We start from the raw sequence: 17,317 nt of genomic DNA, 5'->3' as shown, positions 1-17,317 counted from the left end.
GACCCTTAAGTCGAGCGGTTAGCGATGTCTCCCGCGGTGCGGGCGATATGGGTTCGCGTCTCGTCAATGGCAGTTCCTGTGGTTGCCCCCAGAATTCGCTACAATATGTTGGAGAGTTACCGTCATCCATCCATCCATTATCCAAACCGCTTATCCTACAATCAGGGTCGCGGGGATGCGGTAATACTTTTTTTTTTTTTAAATACAAGCTATTATTTAATGGACGTTCAGGTAGCGTGGTGGTCTATTCCGTTGCCTACCAAAACAGGGGTCACCGGTTCGAATCCTTGTGTTACCTCCGGCTTGGTCAGTAGAGTCCTTGGTTTCCTTTTCAGGGTGAGCAACGGCCTGCTGCTTTTCACCACAGTGTATGACAGTGGCTCAAAACCACGTACTGTATTTGAATGTGACTATATTGTAAAGCCTCTCAGTTGTACAACCTGTCTGTACTTGTACTTATCATAATTGGTTCTGTTCTCAGTTCATTTTACATCTCCCTCTGTATCATGGATTCATATTAACTGACTTTTTTTACATCACAGCTCCCCAAGATGCAGGAGGCTTCAAAGCGGTTGCTCAAAATGTGAGCAGTATCACTCTGCAATGGCAAAAAGTAAAGAACATGCTCAACTATAGCCTTGAATATAATGAAAAAAAGATAAACGTCAGTGCATCAGAGGGAGATGGACCAGTTAATCACACAGTGACAGACCTTATAAATGCCACTAAATATGAGTTCACCCTCTTCGCTTTGTTTGAGGATGCCAGCAGCAGTGGAGTGAAAGTCACCGCAGTCACTGGTAAGATGGCTGCATTGTTCACACAATTATGACAGACAGTGAAAGCTCAATAAATAATGTGATTTTAATGTTGTACAAAGAGGAACACTAATTTCATGAGCAGCGAAAGTAAGAAAGCTGCTGTGTAATAAATAATTGGTTTCATGAATGAAGGGCACTTGGTGAGAGCAGTTTTCATATGGGCCAAACATAATTTATTCCCAATCCCAACCATCCAGTTGACACAATAAGTTGGACAGAGTCCTTGGTTTCCTTTTCAGGGTGAAAAACAGCCTACTGCTTTTCACCACCGTGTATGACAGTGGTTCAAAACCACATACTACCCATATGTACAACTTATAAATACTGTCATAAGATAAGTAAATGGTTAGGATATTCAGAGCAACAATCCGGTATTTTCATGTGGCTGTGTTCCCTTAAAAGATAAATGGCAGAAACTCAATGAGAGCAGTCAAACAGAGAAAAGCACTTTTTGTCTGTTTCCAATCGCACTGTTGGTGCAGAGTTGCCATTGATTTCCATCAACAATATGTTGGAGAGTTACCGTCATCCATCCATCCATTATCCAAACCGCTTATCCTACAATCAGGGTCGCGGGGATGCAGTAATTTTTTTTTTTAAATATAAGCTATTATTTAACGGATGTTCAGGTAGCGTGGTGGTCTATTCCATTGCCTACCAAAACAGGGGTCACCGGTTCAAATCCTCGTGTTACCTCCGGCTTGGTCAGTAGAGTCTTTGGTTTCCTTTTCAGGGTGAACAACGGCCTGCTGCTTTTCACCACAGTGTATGACAGTGGTTCAAAACCATGTACTGTATTTGAATGTGACTATATTGTAAAGCCTCTCAGTTGTACAACCTGTCTGTACTTGTATTTATCATAATTTGGTCTATTCTCAGTTCATTTTACATCTCCCTCTGTATCATGGATTCATATTAACTGACTTTTTTTACATCACAGCTCCCCAAGATGCAGGAGGCTTCAAAGCGGTTGCTCAAAATGTGAGCAGTATCACTCTGCAATGGCAAAACGTAAAGAACATGCTCAACTATAGACTTGAATATAATGAAAAAAAGATAAACGTCAGTGCATCAGAGGGAGATGGACCAGTTAATCACACAGTGACAGACCTTATGACAACCACTAAATATGAGTTCACCCTCTTCACTTTGTTTGAGGATGCCAGAAGCAGTGGAGTGAAAGTCACCGCAGTCACTGGTAAGATGGCTGCATTGTTCACACAATTAAGACAGACAGTGAAAGCTCAATAAATAATGTGATTTTAATGTTGTACAAAGAGGAACACTAATTTCATGAGCAGCGAAAGTAAGAAACCTGCTGTGTAATAAATAATTGGTTTCATGAATGAAGGGCACTTGGTGAGAGGATTTTTCATATGGGCCAAGCATAATTTATTCCCAATCACAACCATTCAGTTGACACTAAGCTGGACAGAGTCCTTTGTTTTCTTTTCAGGGTGAAAAACAGCCTACTGCTTTTCACCACAGTGTATGACAGTGGTTCAAAACCACATACTACCCATATGTACAACTTATACATACTTATAAATACTTTCATAAGATAAGTAAATGGTTAGGATATTCAGAGCAACAATCAGGTATTTTCATGTGGCTGTGTTCCCTTAAAAGATAAATGGCAGAAACTCAATGAGAGCAGTCAAACAGAGAAAAGCACTTTTTGTCGGTTTCCAATAGCACTGTTGGTGCAGAGTTGCCATTGATTTCCATCAACAATATGTTGGAGAGTTACCGTCATCCATCCATCCATTATCCAAACTGCTTATCCTACAATCAGGGTCGCGGGGATGCGGTAATACTTTTTATTAAAAAAAAAAGAAGCTATTATTTAACGGACGCTCAGGTAGCGTGGTGGTCTATTCCATTGCCTACCAAAACAGGGGTCACCGGTTCGAATCCTCGTGTTACCTCCGGCTTGGTCAATAGAGTCCTTGGTTTCCTTTTCAGGGTGAACAACGGCCTGCTGCTTTTCACCACAGTGTATGACAGTGGTTCAAAACCACGTATTGTATTTGAATGTGACTATATTGTAAAGCCTCTCAGTTGTACAACCTGTCTGTACTTGTATTTATCATAATTTGGTCTATTCTCAGTTCATTTTACATCTCCCTCTGTATCATGGATTCATATTAACTGACTTTTTTTACATCACAGCTCCCCAAGATGCAGAAGACTTCAAAGTGGTTGCTCAAAATGTGAGCAGTATCACTCTTCAGTGGAAACAAGTAAAGAACATGCTCAACTATAGACTTGAATATAATGAAAAAAAGATAAACGTCAGTGCATCAGAGGGAGATGGACCGGTTAAGCACACAGTGACAGACCTTATGACAACCACTAAATATGAGTTCACCCTCTTCACTTTGTTTGAGGATGCCAGAAGCAGTGGAGTGAAAATCAGTGCAGTCACTGGTAAGACGGCTGCATTACTCTCACAGGTATAATTAACTAGAATATAAATGATGATTCCGCCCCATACAGTTTAGACATTTAACTTTTAGTTGAATTGTGATTCACATTTTATTTTTTTGTTTTAAATCCAATGAGAGTACTCTTCTCAGTTTAAATTGGATAAAAATTCAACAAGCTCAATTTTAGGATAAGATTTCATTGATAGATGTTGTATGTGGAATTATTTATTTCAACACCGACTTCACAAAAGCATTTCTTACATGTATTATCCATATTTAATCTTTACCTTACAGTGGGACATAATGCATAACCTCCAATTTTAAAGTTACTGTACTTTTATCTCTCTCAGTAGGAAGTCTAATACCAGGTCTTCTTCATCTTCCCTTGTTTTCCGGGTGTAGGGTGTACTGTGATTCAAATTACTGACTGTCAAATCAAGACTTATTTGAGAGTTTTACCAAATCAACATCATGTTTATTGGCCATGTAGGTTTGCACATATACATGGAATTTGACTCTGGTTTCGTGGCTCTCTCAGTGTACTTAACATAGAAAAACAACAATCTTCAGATATATGCACAAGGATTGACTATATACAGGCAAAATAAGAGGTGATAAAGTGCAATGGTGCATAGAATATATTAGAGATGCGGAAATAAATGTTAGCAGGTTACTTTCGTACATGCCTGAGGTAGATGTACATGACAGAGCGTACCAGTATACATACAATATACAGTACAGTTTAATACAAAATGGTTGGATTTATTTGACAGCGTTAAGCGTTCATTTGAATGACAGCCCGTGGGAAGAAACTGTTTTTATATATGGTTGTTTTGGGGTACAGTGCTCTGTAGCACCTGCCAGAGGGGAGGAGTTGGAACAGGTTGTGACCAGGGTGTGATGGGTCTGCAGTAATGTTGCCTGTCCGTTTCCTGAGTCTGGAGGGGTTTGCCCTGAATGAAGGGCAGGTTGGCACCAATAATGTTCTCTGCAGACCTAATTGTCCATTGTAGTCTGTCCCTGTCCTATTTGGTGGCCGATCCAAACCAGACAGTGATGGATATGCAGAGGACAGACTGGATTATCGCAGTGTAGAACTGAATCCACAGTTCCTGAGACAGGTTGAATTTCTTGAGCTGGTGGAGAAAGTACATTCTCTGCTGGGCCTTTTTGATGATTGTGTCTGTGTTGAATGCCTACCTTAGGTCCTGGGGGATTATGGAACCCAGAAATCTGTAGGTTTTCACCACAGACACCATAATGTTGAGTATGGTGAGGGGAGGTAGTGTTGTGGGGCTCTTCATGAAGTCCACTGTCATCTCCACTGTTTTAAGCGTGTTCAGCTCCAGGTTGTGATGGCCGCATCAGAGGGCCAGCTGATCAACCTCCTGTCTATGATAGGGCCAGTGATGATTGTGTTGTCTGCAAACTTCAGGAGTTTAACAGACGGGTTACCTGAGGTGCAGTCATTTGTGTAGAGGGAGAATAGTAGAGGAGAGAACATACATCCTCAGGAGGCACCAGTGCTGATTGTCCAGTTGCTGGATGTGATTATCCCCAGTCTCACCAGCTGCCTTCTGTCTGTCAGGAAGTTTTTAATCCACTGGCAGATGGGGGCTGGTACAGTAAGCCAGGTGAGTTTGGAGTGGAGGATATCTGGCATGATGGTTGTGAATGCTGAGCTAAAGTCCACAAACAAGACCCTTGCCTATGTCCCTGGGGAGTCGAGGTGTAGGAAGATGTAGTGCAATCCCATGTTGAGTGTATCATCCACTGACCTGTTTGATCGGTAGGCAAACTGCAGGGGGTCGAGCAGGGGGCCTGTGATTTCCTTCAGGTGGGCCAGCACTCGAAGGATTTCATGACCACAGATGTAAGGGCAATGGGCCTGTAGTCATTTAATCCTGTGATACGAGGTTTCTTGGGGACCGAGATGATAGTGGAGCTCTTGAAGCAGGAGGGGACTTCACACAGCTCCAGTGATCTGTTGAAGATCAGTGTGAAAATGGAGGCCAGCTGGTCATCACAGACTTTCAGACAGGAGGATGACACGCCATCTGGGCCCGGTGCCTTTTTAGTCTTCTGTCTCTGGAGGAGCTGGCACACGCCCTCAACCCATTTCACATGTTGCGCACTTTATTTCACATGTTATGACAGGTGCGTTAGTGCCAATGGGTTGACGCAGGTCAGACATTTGGCTGTTGCAGGCCAAGTCCGACCCACAGGCCATTTATTGAGATTCAGGCGTCTAGATCAAAATACTCCAGTAGTACTGCCGAATATAGCTGGTGTTGATGTTTTTACATTTCTTTGCTTTTTCCTGTTGAGTTAAAAAGTGTGGATGAGTCCGGAATACCACATTAGTGCATCAAAATGACAAAACACTTTAAAGGCTGATAGCCATGCCATCCACAGAGTAATGAATTAACGGTAACGGGCCAATGGCAGTCATTTTTGAGGGTATGTAGGAACACATCTCTGAACCAAATCCAAATTGTCATCTAACTTTCCCATTAGCTGTCAGTAAAAAGTCGATGTAAATGTAAAATTTTTACCCATTTGACACAGTTTTCAAGAATCCCATCCTTGAAGCAGAAATACTTCAAGTAAATAAAATAAGGAAAATCTATCAGATAAGAATGACCAGTGAAGGGATGTCTGAGTAGCGTAGCAATCTATTACATTGCCTACCAACATGGGGATCGGCGGTTCGAATCCCCATGTTACCTCCGGCTTTGTTGGGCATCCCTACAGACACAATTGGCCGTATCTGCGGGTGGGAAGCCGGATTTTGGTATATGTCCTGGTCACTGCAGTAGCTGTGGAACTGGGGGCAATGGCGTGATCCTCCCACGCGCTACGTCCCCCTGCGAAACTCCTCACTGTCAGGTGAAAAGAACTGGCGACTCCACATGTATCGGATGAGGCATGTGGTAGTCTGCAGCCCTCCCCAGATCAGCCGGGGGGAGGGGGCAGAGATCAGGGTGGCTTGGAAGAGTGGGGTAATTGGCTGCATACAAGTGGGGAGAAAAAGGGGGGGGGATGACCAGTATACAAACCATTTTGGTTTTTATTTGGATAGTTATTAGACTTATTTAATGATATACTAATTTAATAAAAAGATAAAATGAAAATGAATGGCAATATATACTGTCATCACAGTCTGTCTCTGAGAATTTAGTCTAACAATTTGTACCAAAGACAGTCCTGGCCAGACATTACATATCCATCCTAAGCAAAGAGATCCCAGATTCTTCAGGAGGTTCAGTCAACACACACTGACACTAATTAAAACCGGTAGATTATCAGACCTTAATGTGAAGCTTGTTGTACTTGGACCTTGGTTTTGAGAGTAAATATTTCCTTTTTTCATCAGCTCCCTCAAAAGTATCTGGGGTCTCTGTAAAGCGCTTTGTGACCAGCCTGATCCTGACGTGGAATAATATGCATCGAGTCTCCAGTTACCTGATACAGATTAATGGCGAAAATCAAACCATCCACCAAAATTCATCCTTGGATGAAGTGCAATATCCCCTCTACTCTCTCACACCTGGAGCTGAATATCCCTTCACCCTGTTCACGGTGTTTGATGGAGTCAGGAGCGATGCCTTCAATGGCTTCACACTAACAGGTATGTCAGCCCTGCATAACCTGCTCTCCCATGATTTTTTTTTTCAGCTGTGAACATTATTTTTCCCCTTATAGACAATTCAACCTTTGCAAACCACCAATGATCAATTTTACTGGGAAGTTATGTGAGTTTGTGTGAAATGTGAACTGTTTAGCAAAGCATGAAATCTACAACTTAACAAACATAACATTCTTATTGTAACTTATGCTTTATTGAAAAGGATGATAGACACATACGAGAAATACAGATTGAAGAAAATGGGATTTGAACCCAGAAAATTGAGCTCAGGCCAGAGACCACTTGGTCACCAGACTCATCTAGTTAAGCTTCCCCAACAAATTTAATTACAGGAAGTGTTTTTGTTAGTTTTTGCTTCATTAGACAGGATAGTTAGGAATGATGGGAAAGACGGGGTGGAGCAGCTGGTTATGATTGTCAATCCCCTTTTCATTCTTTCCAGCCCTAAACTGCACTGCCTTACCTTGGCGTGTTACCAGCACCTCAATCCAAGGTTCGGTCGATGGCTTGTTCAATCATGCCAGAGCCACAAATGGATCTAATTCACAAGTGGGTCAAATCAGTGATAAAGGTAAAAACATCTCCTTCACCAGCTTGTACCCAGGCTCTACCTACAACGTGTCTCTCTCCTACAAAATGAATTCAACGCAATTTCTGCAGTGTCAACACAGTCTGACCATAAGTAAGTGCCACTCTGACGCATCACTTTGACCAGTCAAGCCATTCAAAAACTTGAAATGACAATGTATGTGAAAATGAACTTCAGTGGAAGGTAATGCCCTATTTTACATGCAGGGGTTGTTAAACTAATCCTGTATCAATAATTAAGTATTACAGATTAATTCTTTACTAAAAGTTTCACTCTTAAACTGAGCTAAAGACTTGCAATGGCAGGAGTAGTTCAAACTAATCTGAAAGAGGATATAGACAGAGACTACAAAAAATTGTGGTCTCATTAGAAGTGAGGTTGACATCTGACTAGGCTGCACACAACTTGGTCTAGTTTTGGTCCAAATAAATACACTTGACTTGCCTTTCTGAGCAACACAGTGTCAAGTCAATTTTATTTGTATAGCCCAATATCAAAAATTACAAATTTGCCTTAGGGGGCTTCACAGCAACACAATATCCTATCCTTAGACCCTCGCATTGGATAAGGAAGAACTCCCTAAAAACCATTTAACAGGGAGAAAAAATAGGAAGAGACCTCAGGGAGAGCAACAGAGGAGGGATCTCAGGATGTTGTGTTTACACAATTTACAGAATACAACATTGAAAGAGGATAACAGAATCATAATGGAATTATGAAATATGTGAAGAATATGATGTGGAGAATGCCGAGCAGTGTCCAGATGCCACCAAAACAGCCCACGACCTGAGCCACATGACCACCATCAATCACCATGTAGACCAAAAAAAAAAAAAAAAAATTAGTCACACTTCTTAGTGAGAGAAGGCTATTACATTGAAACAGGATAACAACATTATATGGATTTATAAGATATATAAAAAGAAAATGTGATGAGGGAGATGCCAAGCAGTGTCCAAGTGGTGATCACCATGGAGACCTGGGAGGAGGACAGACTGCACGTGCAGACAAGGGAGACTCGCATCACACCATTCACACACACAGAAGAAGAGAAAGAAGGAGACATCATTCGGAGATGGGGAAAAGACATGTGAGAGAAGAGTTTGCAATAGTCAATAATCTATATACGCTATCATCTCGTCAGCAGAACAGTGCTTGGTAAATTCATTGAGACAGAAACCGACCCACCATGCATTACAGGTCGTGAAGCACTCAACCTAAAGGCAACTAATTGTAGGCTAAGGCAAAAATATGAGTTTTAAGTTTGGATTTAAAGGACTCAACAGGCTGACTGTCTGATCCTGAGGTACACCATATTTAACGTCAGAGAATTTTGATGTAATATGTGTTCCTCCAGATAAGTAGGACATGATTGGGTTATGACCCAATCATGTCGAAACTGTTCAAGAATCAGATCATTGTGGAAGTGATCAATAGTAGGCAGAACTTTAGAGCTACCAATAGGTGAAATATTAATTGGAATTTGACACCTTGTTGACAATTTTGATGACCAACACTTCAGATGATATGTGGTCCCACTTTTGATAACATTAGATGTTTGGTTCTGTAGATAATTTGTTGCACGTTTCCACACCACCACCAGTGGTAGGAATGATTATTAGGTTATTGTGAGCCACACATTTAGGAGAGGAGAGCGTGGGAGCAACATAGCAGGATAGGGAGACGGTTTCAGTGCTGTAGACTAAGCTGTCATTCTGATAATCTACACTGTGATAAATTGCCGGACTAATCATATTAACTAAACTAATTGACTCTACACCTGCACTAGGTTTAAACCTAGCAGGCTCTCTAATCACCTGCAACCTGCTGAACGATAACTCCTTAGTGTCAAACTAAACGTAGACAGCTACCTATATTGCTAGACAAAAGAGCGGCGCCGTCCTCAGTATGGTGAATGCCGTCCGCTTTCAGCAGGTAAGGGCGGCCCCAAAAAGAAGGCCAGTTATCAACAAAGCCGAATCCCTGCTCATTACAGTAACAAGCCAGCCAGCAGTTCATTGAAGTGAGCCTAGTGTTATAACTATATATCTTGTGTTAATAGATATATAGGTTTAGGTTATAGTAATTTTGTCTAATACGGAACACACAAAATGACATGCTGAAAAAAACTCCCATCCAGTCGTTTTGCAAAAGTAAAAACATTTTCCAATGTGTTTTAAAAACCAGTTCCTCCAGATATAAAAGCATACTGCGAATACTGGGAGTCCGGCTACTCCATTTCAATTGATTGGGAAAAGCCTGACGGCATATGGACAGCTGTGGAGGTGAATGTCAGTGGGAAAACCTATATGGTCTCTGGGAACAAGCTGACTACCAACATATCGGGGTTTATACCTGCCACGACGTACCAGGTGTCTGTAGCTACGCTCTCTGGGACCCTGAGGAGCAAACCATACATTTTCAGCTGTCAGACAGACCCAAGAGGTGAGTGAGAGTATACTTCTTGCTACTACATAATGGGACAGAGTAAAAGTCATTTCAACCATTACAGTTTTTTTTCTGAATGCTTAAGTACTAAAGAGTGATACTTGAAGCACTATCTGTGGAACCATTAACACTTGTAGCCAATGCATTTACTAAGCGTGCCAAATTGAATGCACGTTCTGTGCTTTACACTCAGTTTGTGATTTGACACTTCTAGCAAAACTGTAAACATTGGTCTCTACATTGCTACACTATTTTGCCAATTGCTTTTCTACACTGACACGTGAAAAAAACTTTTAGATAAGGAGTTCACTTAGAAATCAGAGCTTACCTCCCCGGATCGGCGGAGGGGGTGGAGCAGCAATCGGGGTGGCTTGGAATCGTGGGGTAATTGGCCAAGTACAATTGGGGAGAAAAAGGGGGGGAATCAGGCACTGTAAATAGGTCATAGGACAGGTAAATATTTTGTTTGGACAACAATGAAGGCCAATATTTGACAGAGTAAGAGGGTTGAAAACTAGAGGAGGAGGAGGACAAGGAGGTGAAGAAGCAAGAGGAGGAGGAGGAGGAGGAGGAGAAGGAAGAAGTGAAGTAGGACGGGGAGAAGAAGAGGAAAAGGAGTCAGGAACACAATAGTAACTGATGAAATCGGAGCGACTGTGGTTGACCATGTTGTCAACCATGGGATGAGCATGAGGAAGGCTGGGCAACGGGATCAAGCAAATCTGAGCCGCTATACTGTTGCAGGAATCATCCGGATATTTCAAAATGAGAACAAGTAACTGTTAATGCTGTAGTCTTACTAGTACAGTAATATGTACTGTACTTTTATAATGAGAAGGATCTATCACTATAAGACCATTTTTACAGAACTGCAGGAAAACCAGTATCTGGTGGAAGAGGTCGACTATTCACCCCAGAGCAGGAGACCCACATTGTAAATTTGGTCATTGCGCATAACTACATCAGACTTGAGAGTACTGCAGGACCACATAATGGAAGATCACCATATTCCAAAACATCAACAGAGTGAGTCTCTCTGTACCATCTCATCTACGGAAACACAGGAGAATTACGATAAAGCAGCTGTACAGAGTCCCTTTCGAAAGAAGGAGCATACTGGAGAAGAAGCATACTGATACAAATTTTCAAGAATAAGGGCGATGTGCAGCAATGTAGCAACTGCAGACATTGGTTGAACCGAAATTACAGAAGAAGTGAAAAACAGTGAAGTCTTCAGCATCATGGCAGATGAAAAAAAGATGTATAAAAAAAACCCAGATTTCTCTAGTACTCAGGTACCATTTCAATGGAGCCAACCAGGAGAATTTTCTCTGTTTGGAATCTGCTGAGAGGCTAGATGCAGCAGGGCTCACTGAAAAAAATAATCCACATATTGGAAAGTCATGGTCGAGAATGCAAAAGCAACCTTGTAGGTCAAGCATATGATGGTGCTGCGGTCATGAGTGGTTAGCATTCTGGGGTCCAGGCTAGAATCAAAGGGCAAGTGAAATATGCCTTTTACATCCATTGCAATGCCCACTGTCTAAATTTAGTTTCAGTAAATACTGTCAAAGCTGTCCCAGAGGCAGAGGAGTTCTTCTCCTCACTAGAAAAACTGTGTGTTCACATCTGAGTCGTATGTCCATCCTAAATGGCTAACTGTACAAAGAGAGATGTATGAAGGTGCACCAAGAGAATTCCAGCGATTAAGTGACACTTGATGGGCATGTCGATTTATAACTCTACATAGCATTATGGATAGATTGCATACCCTTAAGCAAGTACTGCATGAGATAGCCCAAGAATGCAATGGTGAAAGATCTAGAGGCTCAAGGCCTGCTGGCACAGATAGATCTTGAATTAATTGTGCATCTTGTTACACTCCATAAAGTGTTTGGAGAAACAGAGCTTCTCTCTGATATGCTACAGTCTTCATCACTTGACTTTTAAAAACCTGTTGATGTAGTTAAAGCTTTAGTTCAGACATTGAATGACTTCAGGCAGGAGTCATTTTTTTATAACTTGTGGGATGAAGTGTTGAACATTTCTGAGTGATGTGATATTGCAATACAGCCAGCCGCAAAACAAAAAAAAAAAGCTAAACTCTGAACTCGGTGAACACTGCGTACTGACTACTGTTGATCGGAGACAGTCAGAACTAGATAATGACGGGTTTCGTACAGCCTTTTTTACCCCGTCGTTGATCAGATGCTCAATGAGCATAACAGACGGTTTTCAAAGACAAACTGTGACATAATGAATAACATCCAAGCTGTAAACCCCAAAAGTGATGCATTTCTGGAAGAGACAGCTCTGTTTTCATTTGCTCGATTATATGATTCAAATATTGATGACTTGGCATGAACTACATCAGTTCAGCCAAATTTTAGAAAGGAAAATACAGATTGGGATGCAGAGATCTTCTAATGTGGTAGAGCTGGTACTGTTCTTTGACCCATATAAAGAGGTATTTTTTGAGTTTTTCAGACTCTGTGAAATAGCAGTCGCAATCCTAGTGAGTTCTGCTTCTTGTGAGCGGAGTTTTTCTCCGCTGAAGCTGGTGAAAATTTAGCTCAGGTCAACCGTAACTGACGAGAGATTGAGCAATCTGGGTGTACTAAGTATTGATTCTAGGAGGGCAAAGGCTTTGAATCTTGACTCATTTGTTGATCAGTTTGCCAAAAATCACAGAATACAGTTGCTGTAATGTGACATTCCAGAAAGGAAAATACAGGCTGGGATGCAAAACCCCTCTAGTACAGTAGAGTTTGTACTGTTCCCTGAGTCTTATGAAGAAGTGTTGCAGCAAAGAATGTGCTGTAACTTGAACTGAAGCTAACAAGAATGTGTTTAATTTGTTTTCAATATTGTAATTTAATAAAATTGTAACCAAGTTACTGAAACAAATACTGTTACTGAAATGAATAATTAACTATAAATTACTGAAACAAATAGTGTTACTGAACAAATACCAATCTTGGTATTTTATGTTTGTTTTTGTTTTTGTTTTTTTGCGCGCTATGATTTTGTATGTACTGAACTAAAAATGTTGAAAGCTTGAACACTCTTTGTCTCAGGTCGAATGTGCCCCTCTAACAACACAACTGGCCCCAGCCTGCCCCCCCCCCCCCAGTAAGATTGGTCTAGAACAGCCACTGCCTGTGTGTATGTGTTTACTACATGTATGACAAAACTTTGTTGCAAACTATGCCCTGCACACAGAAAAAGCAGAAGACATGAGTGTTTTTCAGTTATACTATCAGTGCATAGTTGGTGCTTCATGTGCTTATTAAAATTATGTGTGTGCTGTATTGACGCGAAAACACAATTTTTAAAGAGTTTGAAGGGTTTTGTGTGAGAATTGTTTGCTATTGCAAGAGATGCATAATGTTTTAAAAATAGCCTATAATTTCAAAGATAGTGCCGAAGCAATCAGAAAAAAACTGTAATTGCTTGTCGTAAAGGTCGGGGGTGAGATTCTTGTTTCTTTGATGAGCACTAGGTCATATTTTGATGCGTGTGTGTATTACCACTGTTTTTCAACCCCATAAAACCCAAACCTTGGGGGGGGGGGGGGTTATGTAAGTGTACAGAGCCGGACTGGCTGTGTAAGGTGCTGTCAAGATTATGGAGTGTTTAATTAAACCAGTTGCTACCTGCAGGGGTCATTGCAGGATCTGTTATAGCTGTGTTGCTCCTCGTCCTCCTGCTGTTTCTGGCAGTCTTCGTTTGGCACAGTAAACCATACTTGCTCAGGTTAGTGTTTCCATCGTGACAATTCAAAAACAGTCTACAAGTGACACACACACACATGCTCACACTCTGTCCCTCTATGCCCAGCAGGAAGAAGTCGTTTATGGGCAAGGCCAAACTATCCAGTAAAACTTACAAGTATGTATATGTTCAGTTATCTCAATAATGATGCCAACGTCATTTCAGAACTCACTGTAGTGAATACTCTTACTCAACAGGGTTAACGGGGCTCATATAAAAAAACTAAACTCTGATTCCTAGTCTTTTCTGTTGTTTTATCAGAGCCATCTCTGCCAAGGATTTTCCAGCCCACTTCAAGAAATTGAGTTTGAATCAGAACAAAGATTTCAGTGAGGAATATGAGGTAAAAAAAAAGAAAAAGGGTCTGATATGTGGAAAAGTTGTGGTGTCAAACATGTTGGGTCATCTGGGGTTGGTTTTTTTTTTTTCCCCTATGCAGAGTTTCTTTGCAGTTGGCACAGAGCAGACTCAAGAAGCCGCTACCAACCCAGAAAATAAGTCCAAGAACCGCTTCAACAATGTCCTTCCGTGTAAGTCTGCTCTCTAACTGCTGCGCCACTAGTCTGTTTGTCAGTGCAAATGTGATGCCTCTCTGTGGTTGTGGCAAGAGATAAGAACGGAACCGATAACCTGCTTCAGTAACACTGTTGTGTGTCATCCGGTGTGCAGGTGGTTTGTGGTTAAACCACATTGGTTTCTTGTTTCAGATGACTGGTCCCGTGTGAAGCTCAGTATCATCAAGAATGACAAGAACTCGCACTACATCAATGCCAACTACATGCCAGTAGGTGCTGCATGTAAAGCGAAACTACTGTGAAAAGTTAAAACTATATAAATACCAGTAGCGGACCGTGCATTTCAGACCTAGACCTTCGGTTAGACGTCACCTCCTCATAATTACCCAAAGAAAGCCGTCATATCGCCATGCTACTATGTTTTAATCGCAAAAGTGGTTATCACAATTATCACAATTATTTGACACTTTTCACTTACACAACAGCGGTATTGTGTGGCGATATGGTGTAACGTACAGCCTTACTGGAAGTAATCCCACTGGGCATATTACGCTATCAAGAAACTCAACAAACACATCCCAGCCGGGCCGCTGGGCATAAAAAAAATCAAACATTAAGCAAATCAACTAACTGTACAAAAAAATACACTTGACTCACCAGTGTTGTCTATTTGAAGACAAAATCCATTCTCCTTTCTTTCTGGATGAAACGGTCGATCACACGGTCATAGAGCAGTCCTTTGGCTTTTAAATCCATCGGAGTGTTCTCTGGCAATGGAGGCCAATGCTGTGAGTCATGTCTGTCCCGTTGTATTCCCGGAATACGTTTTTATTCTTAAGTGCTGAAAATGTCCTTTCAACAGATTCCGTGGAAACCGGGACTGTCACAGCTAAACAAGTGAAATGCCACACATACGTCTTAAAAATGGTGTGACTAATAGATCTGCCACCACATCATTCAGGAGTTTTCCTTGAGACATTATTCTCATTCGCGGCTAGCTAGCTTAGCTAACTAAATCAAAAACATAAAAGCTAGCTAACATTAGCCACCAACTCTGCGATGCGCTGCAGAATGCAACCACAGCGGTTTCAACCACAGACCTAGGCCCTGCTGCTGATTGGCTGAACAATCGCTCATGTAGGCTGGGATGTAGGCACATCAAAATCTGATTGGTTGAGTAATCTATCAATCCCGTATCAACACCTAACTTATTTAGATAGCGAAGACCTTTACTCAAGATGCCGAAGGCACTGGCAGGAGGAGTCTTCTCATATGGTTACAAGAGAGGGAAAAAGCTGATTGGATGATTTTTTTTTTCCTTTGGCCGAGAGACTGCAAGCAGAGCCTCCCGAATTCGTATGTGTAGTCGAAATGTAATGTGATCTTAACAAATTGATTAGAACATTGTATTATATTTATGAAAGTTTTTTCCTTTTTCTGTGGAGTCTTAGGCCTTCATCGAAGGTCTAGAAGGCCCTGACGGTTTGCCGCAGATAAATACATTTTTATACTGTAAATGTATTTACACCTCAGTACCCATCTACACAGTCAATAAGCATGACTGTGCATCCCCCTTTTCCTTAGCAGTGTCATCACTGAGTGGAGTTTCTGGAGAAATGCTTAAGCTGACATTCACAAACTGCAATGCTACTGTTAATTTATTTTCCCGTACTGCTTCTCAGACTACTGCAGTTCTAATCATAGGAGTCTGCTTGTTGCTAACAGTGACGTGCTTTTGTCAGGGTTACAGAGTTAGCAAGCAGTACATCGCAGCCCAGGGTCCTCTGCCCTCCACCATCGATGACTTCTGGAGAATGATCTGGGAACAGGGGGCAAAGGGCATTGTCATGGTAACCAACTGCACCGAGGGTGGACGGGTGAGTCCTGCTGTACCTTCGGTTAATGGAAGTGTGAACTTAAAGCCGCAACTTTGCAAATCATATAGTCATATGGATTACATTTATACAGCACTTTATCTAGATGCCTAAAGCGCTTCACAGTCATGGGGAGAAACTCACCCCAACCACCACCAATGTGTAGCACCTACCTGGGTGATGCACGGCAGCCAGTTTTTGCCAGAAAGCTCACCACATCAGCCTGAGAGGGAGAAATCATTGAGTGAATTACACGGGGGGATGATTAAGTGGCCAGATGGAGAGAAGTGGGTTGGAATTTTGCCAGGACATCGGGGGACCCCCTACTCTTTGCAATAGGTACCATGACCACAGTGAGTCAGGATCTCGGTTTTAACGTCTCATCAGAAGGACGGCATCTCCTACAGCACAATGTCCCCGTCACTGCACTGGGGCATTGGGTTTTTTTTTCAGTAGGACCAAAGAGAAGACTGCCCCCTACAATCATTTCCTGCAGCAACTCATTTTCCCGGGAGGTCTCCCATCCAAATACTAGCCAAGCCCACACCTGCTTAGCTTCGATCAGTCAGCAGAGCTAGGGTACATGTTGGTATTACTGCCTGCAAAGTAGATACTCTGTAAATGATTTAATTCCAATCAACAGCAGTGGCATATTGTGAATAGATCAAACGGGATATTTAAAGATCGAAGACATTTCCATTTTCCTAAAAACTTGCTGGTCAAGCTTTCCTGCAGCGAGAAACTTAAGAGAGGAGTCTTACCCATAGACTTTCTACACCTCCAGTTGTCCCATTCTGTTTACAACAGCATCAACACAACTGACAGAACCATAGGGCTTTGATCAGAAACACAGACCACCTCGGACAGATCAGCAGAAAATAGATGATATTTACCACCATCTTAAGTACTATAGTCTTAAAATAAGATCACAGTCATTCTTACATAAATAACCTCACATTACAGTTAGTTTATTTCTAAGAAATTGTGAAATGTCAGTAGGCGAAAAAAATAAAAAGATTACTTTTTAATATCTTCCTTTCTCAGACAAAGTGTGAGCGATATTGGCCTCTGGACTACACTCCTTGTGTGTATGGAGACCTGTTGGTCACCATCACATTGGAGCAGAAGGAGCCCAACTGGACACTGAGGGAGTTTGGTGTCAAAAATGTAAGAAAACATCTCTGAAAAGTTTCTTCATGCATGCTCAATTATCCAGGT

General features: G+C 41.7%; 1 protein-coding gene across 1 annotated transcript in view; it reads left to right on the top strand.

Moving 5' to 3' along the window:
• Nucleotides 1-17,317, top strand: part of LOC130127810 (receptor-type tyrosine-protein phosphatase H-like) — a 73,203-nt gene that overhangs the window by 47,536 nt on the left and 8,350 nt on the right. Inside the window, exons 8-20 of the mRNA XM_056297532.1 lie at nt 543-800; nt 1,762-2,019; nt 2,994-3,251; nt 6,627-6,881; nt 7,342-7,581; nt 9,676-9,933; nt 13,599-13,692; nt 13,777-13,827; nt 13,972-14,053; nt 14,150-14,240; nt 14,418-14,494; nt 15,968-16,102; nt 17,144-17,266. Coding sequence (XP_056153507.1) covers nt 543-800; nt 1,762-2,019; nt 2,994-3,251; nt 6,627-6,881; nt 7,342-7,581; nt 9,676-9,933; nt 13,599-13,692; nt 13,777-13,827; nt 13,972-14,053; nt 14,150-14,240; nt 14,418-14,494; nt 15,968-16,102; nt 17,144-17,266 — 2,180 coding nt within the window. The remainder of the gene's footprint in view (nt 1-542; nt 801-1,761; nt 2,020-2,993; nt 3,252-6,626; nt 6,882-7,341; nt 7,582-9,675; nt 9,934-13,598; nt 13,693-13,776; nt 13,828-13,971; nt 14,054-14,149; nt 14,241-14,417; nt 14,495-15,967; nt 16,103-17,143; nt 17,267-17,317) is intronic.

Source organism: Lampris incognitus, chromosome 17 (assembly GCF_029633865.1).
Source record: "Lampris incognitus isolate fLamInc1 chromosome 17, fLamInc1.hap2, whole genome shotgun sequence".
Taxonomy (NCBI): Eukaryota; Metazoa; Chordata; class Actinopteri; order Lampriformes; family Lampridae; genus Lampris; species Lampris incognitus.
This window is presented reverse-complemented; position numbering and strand designations above follow the sequence as displayed.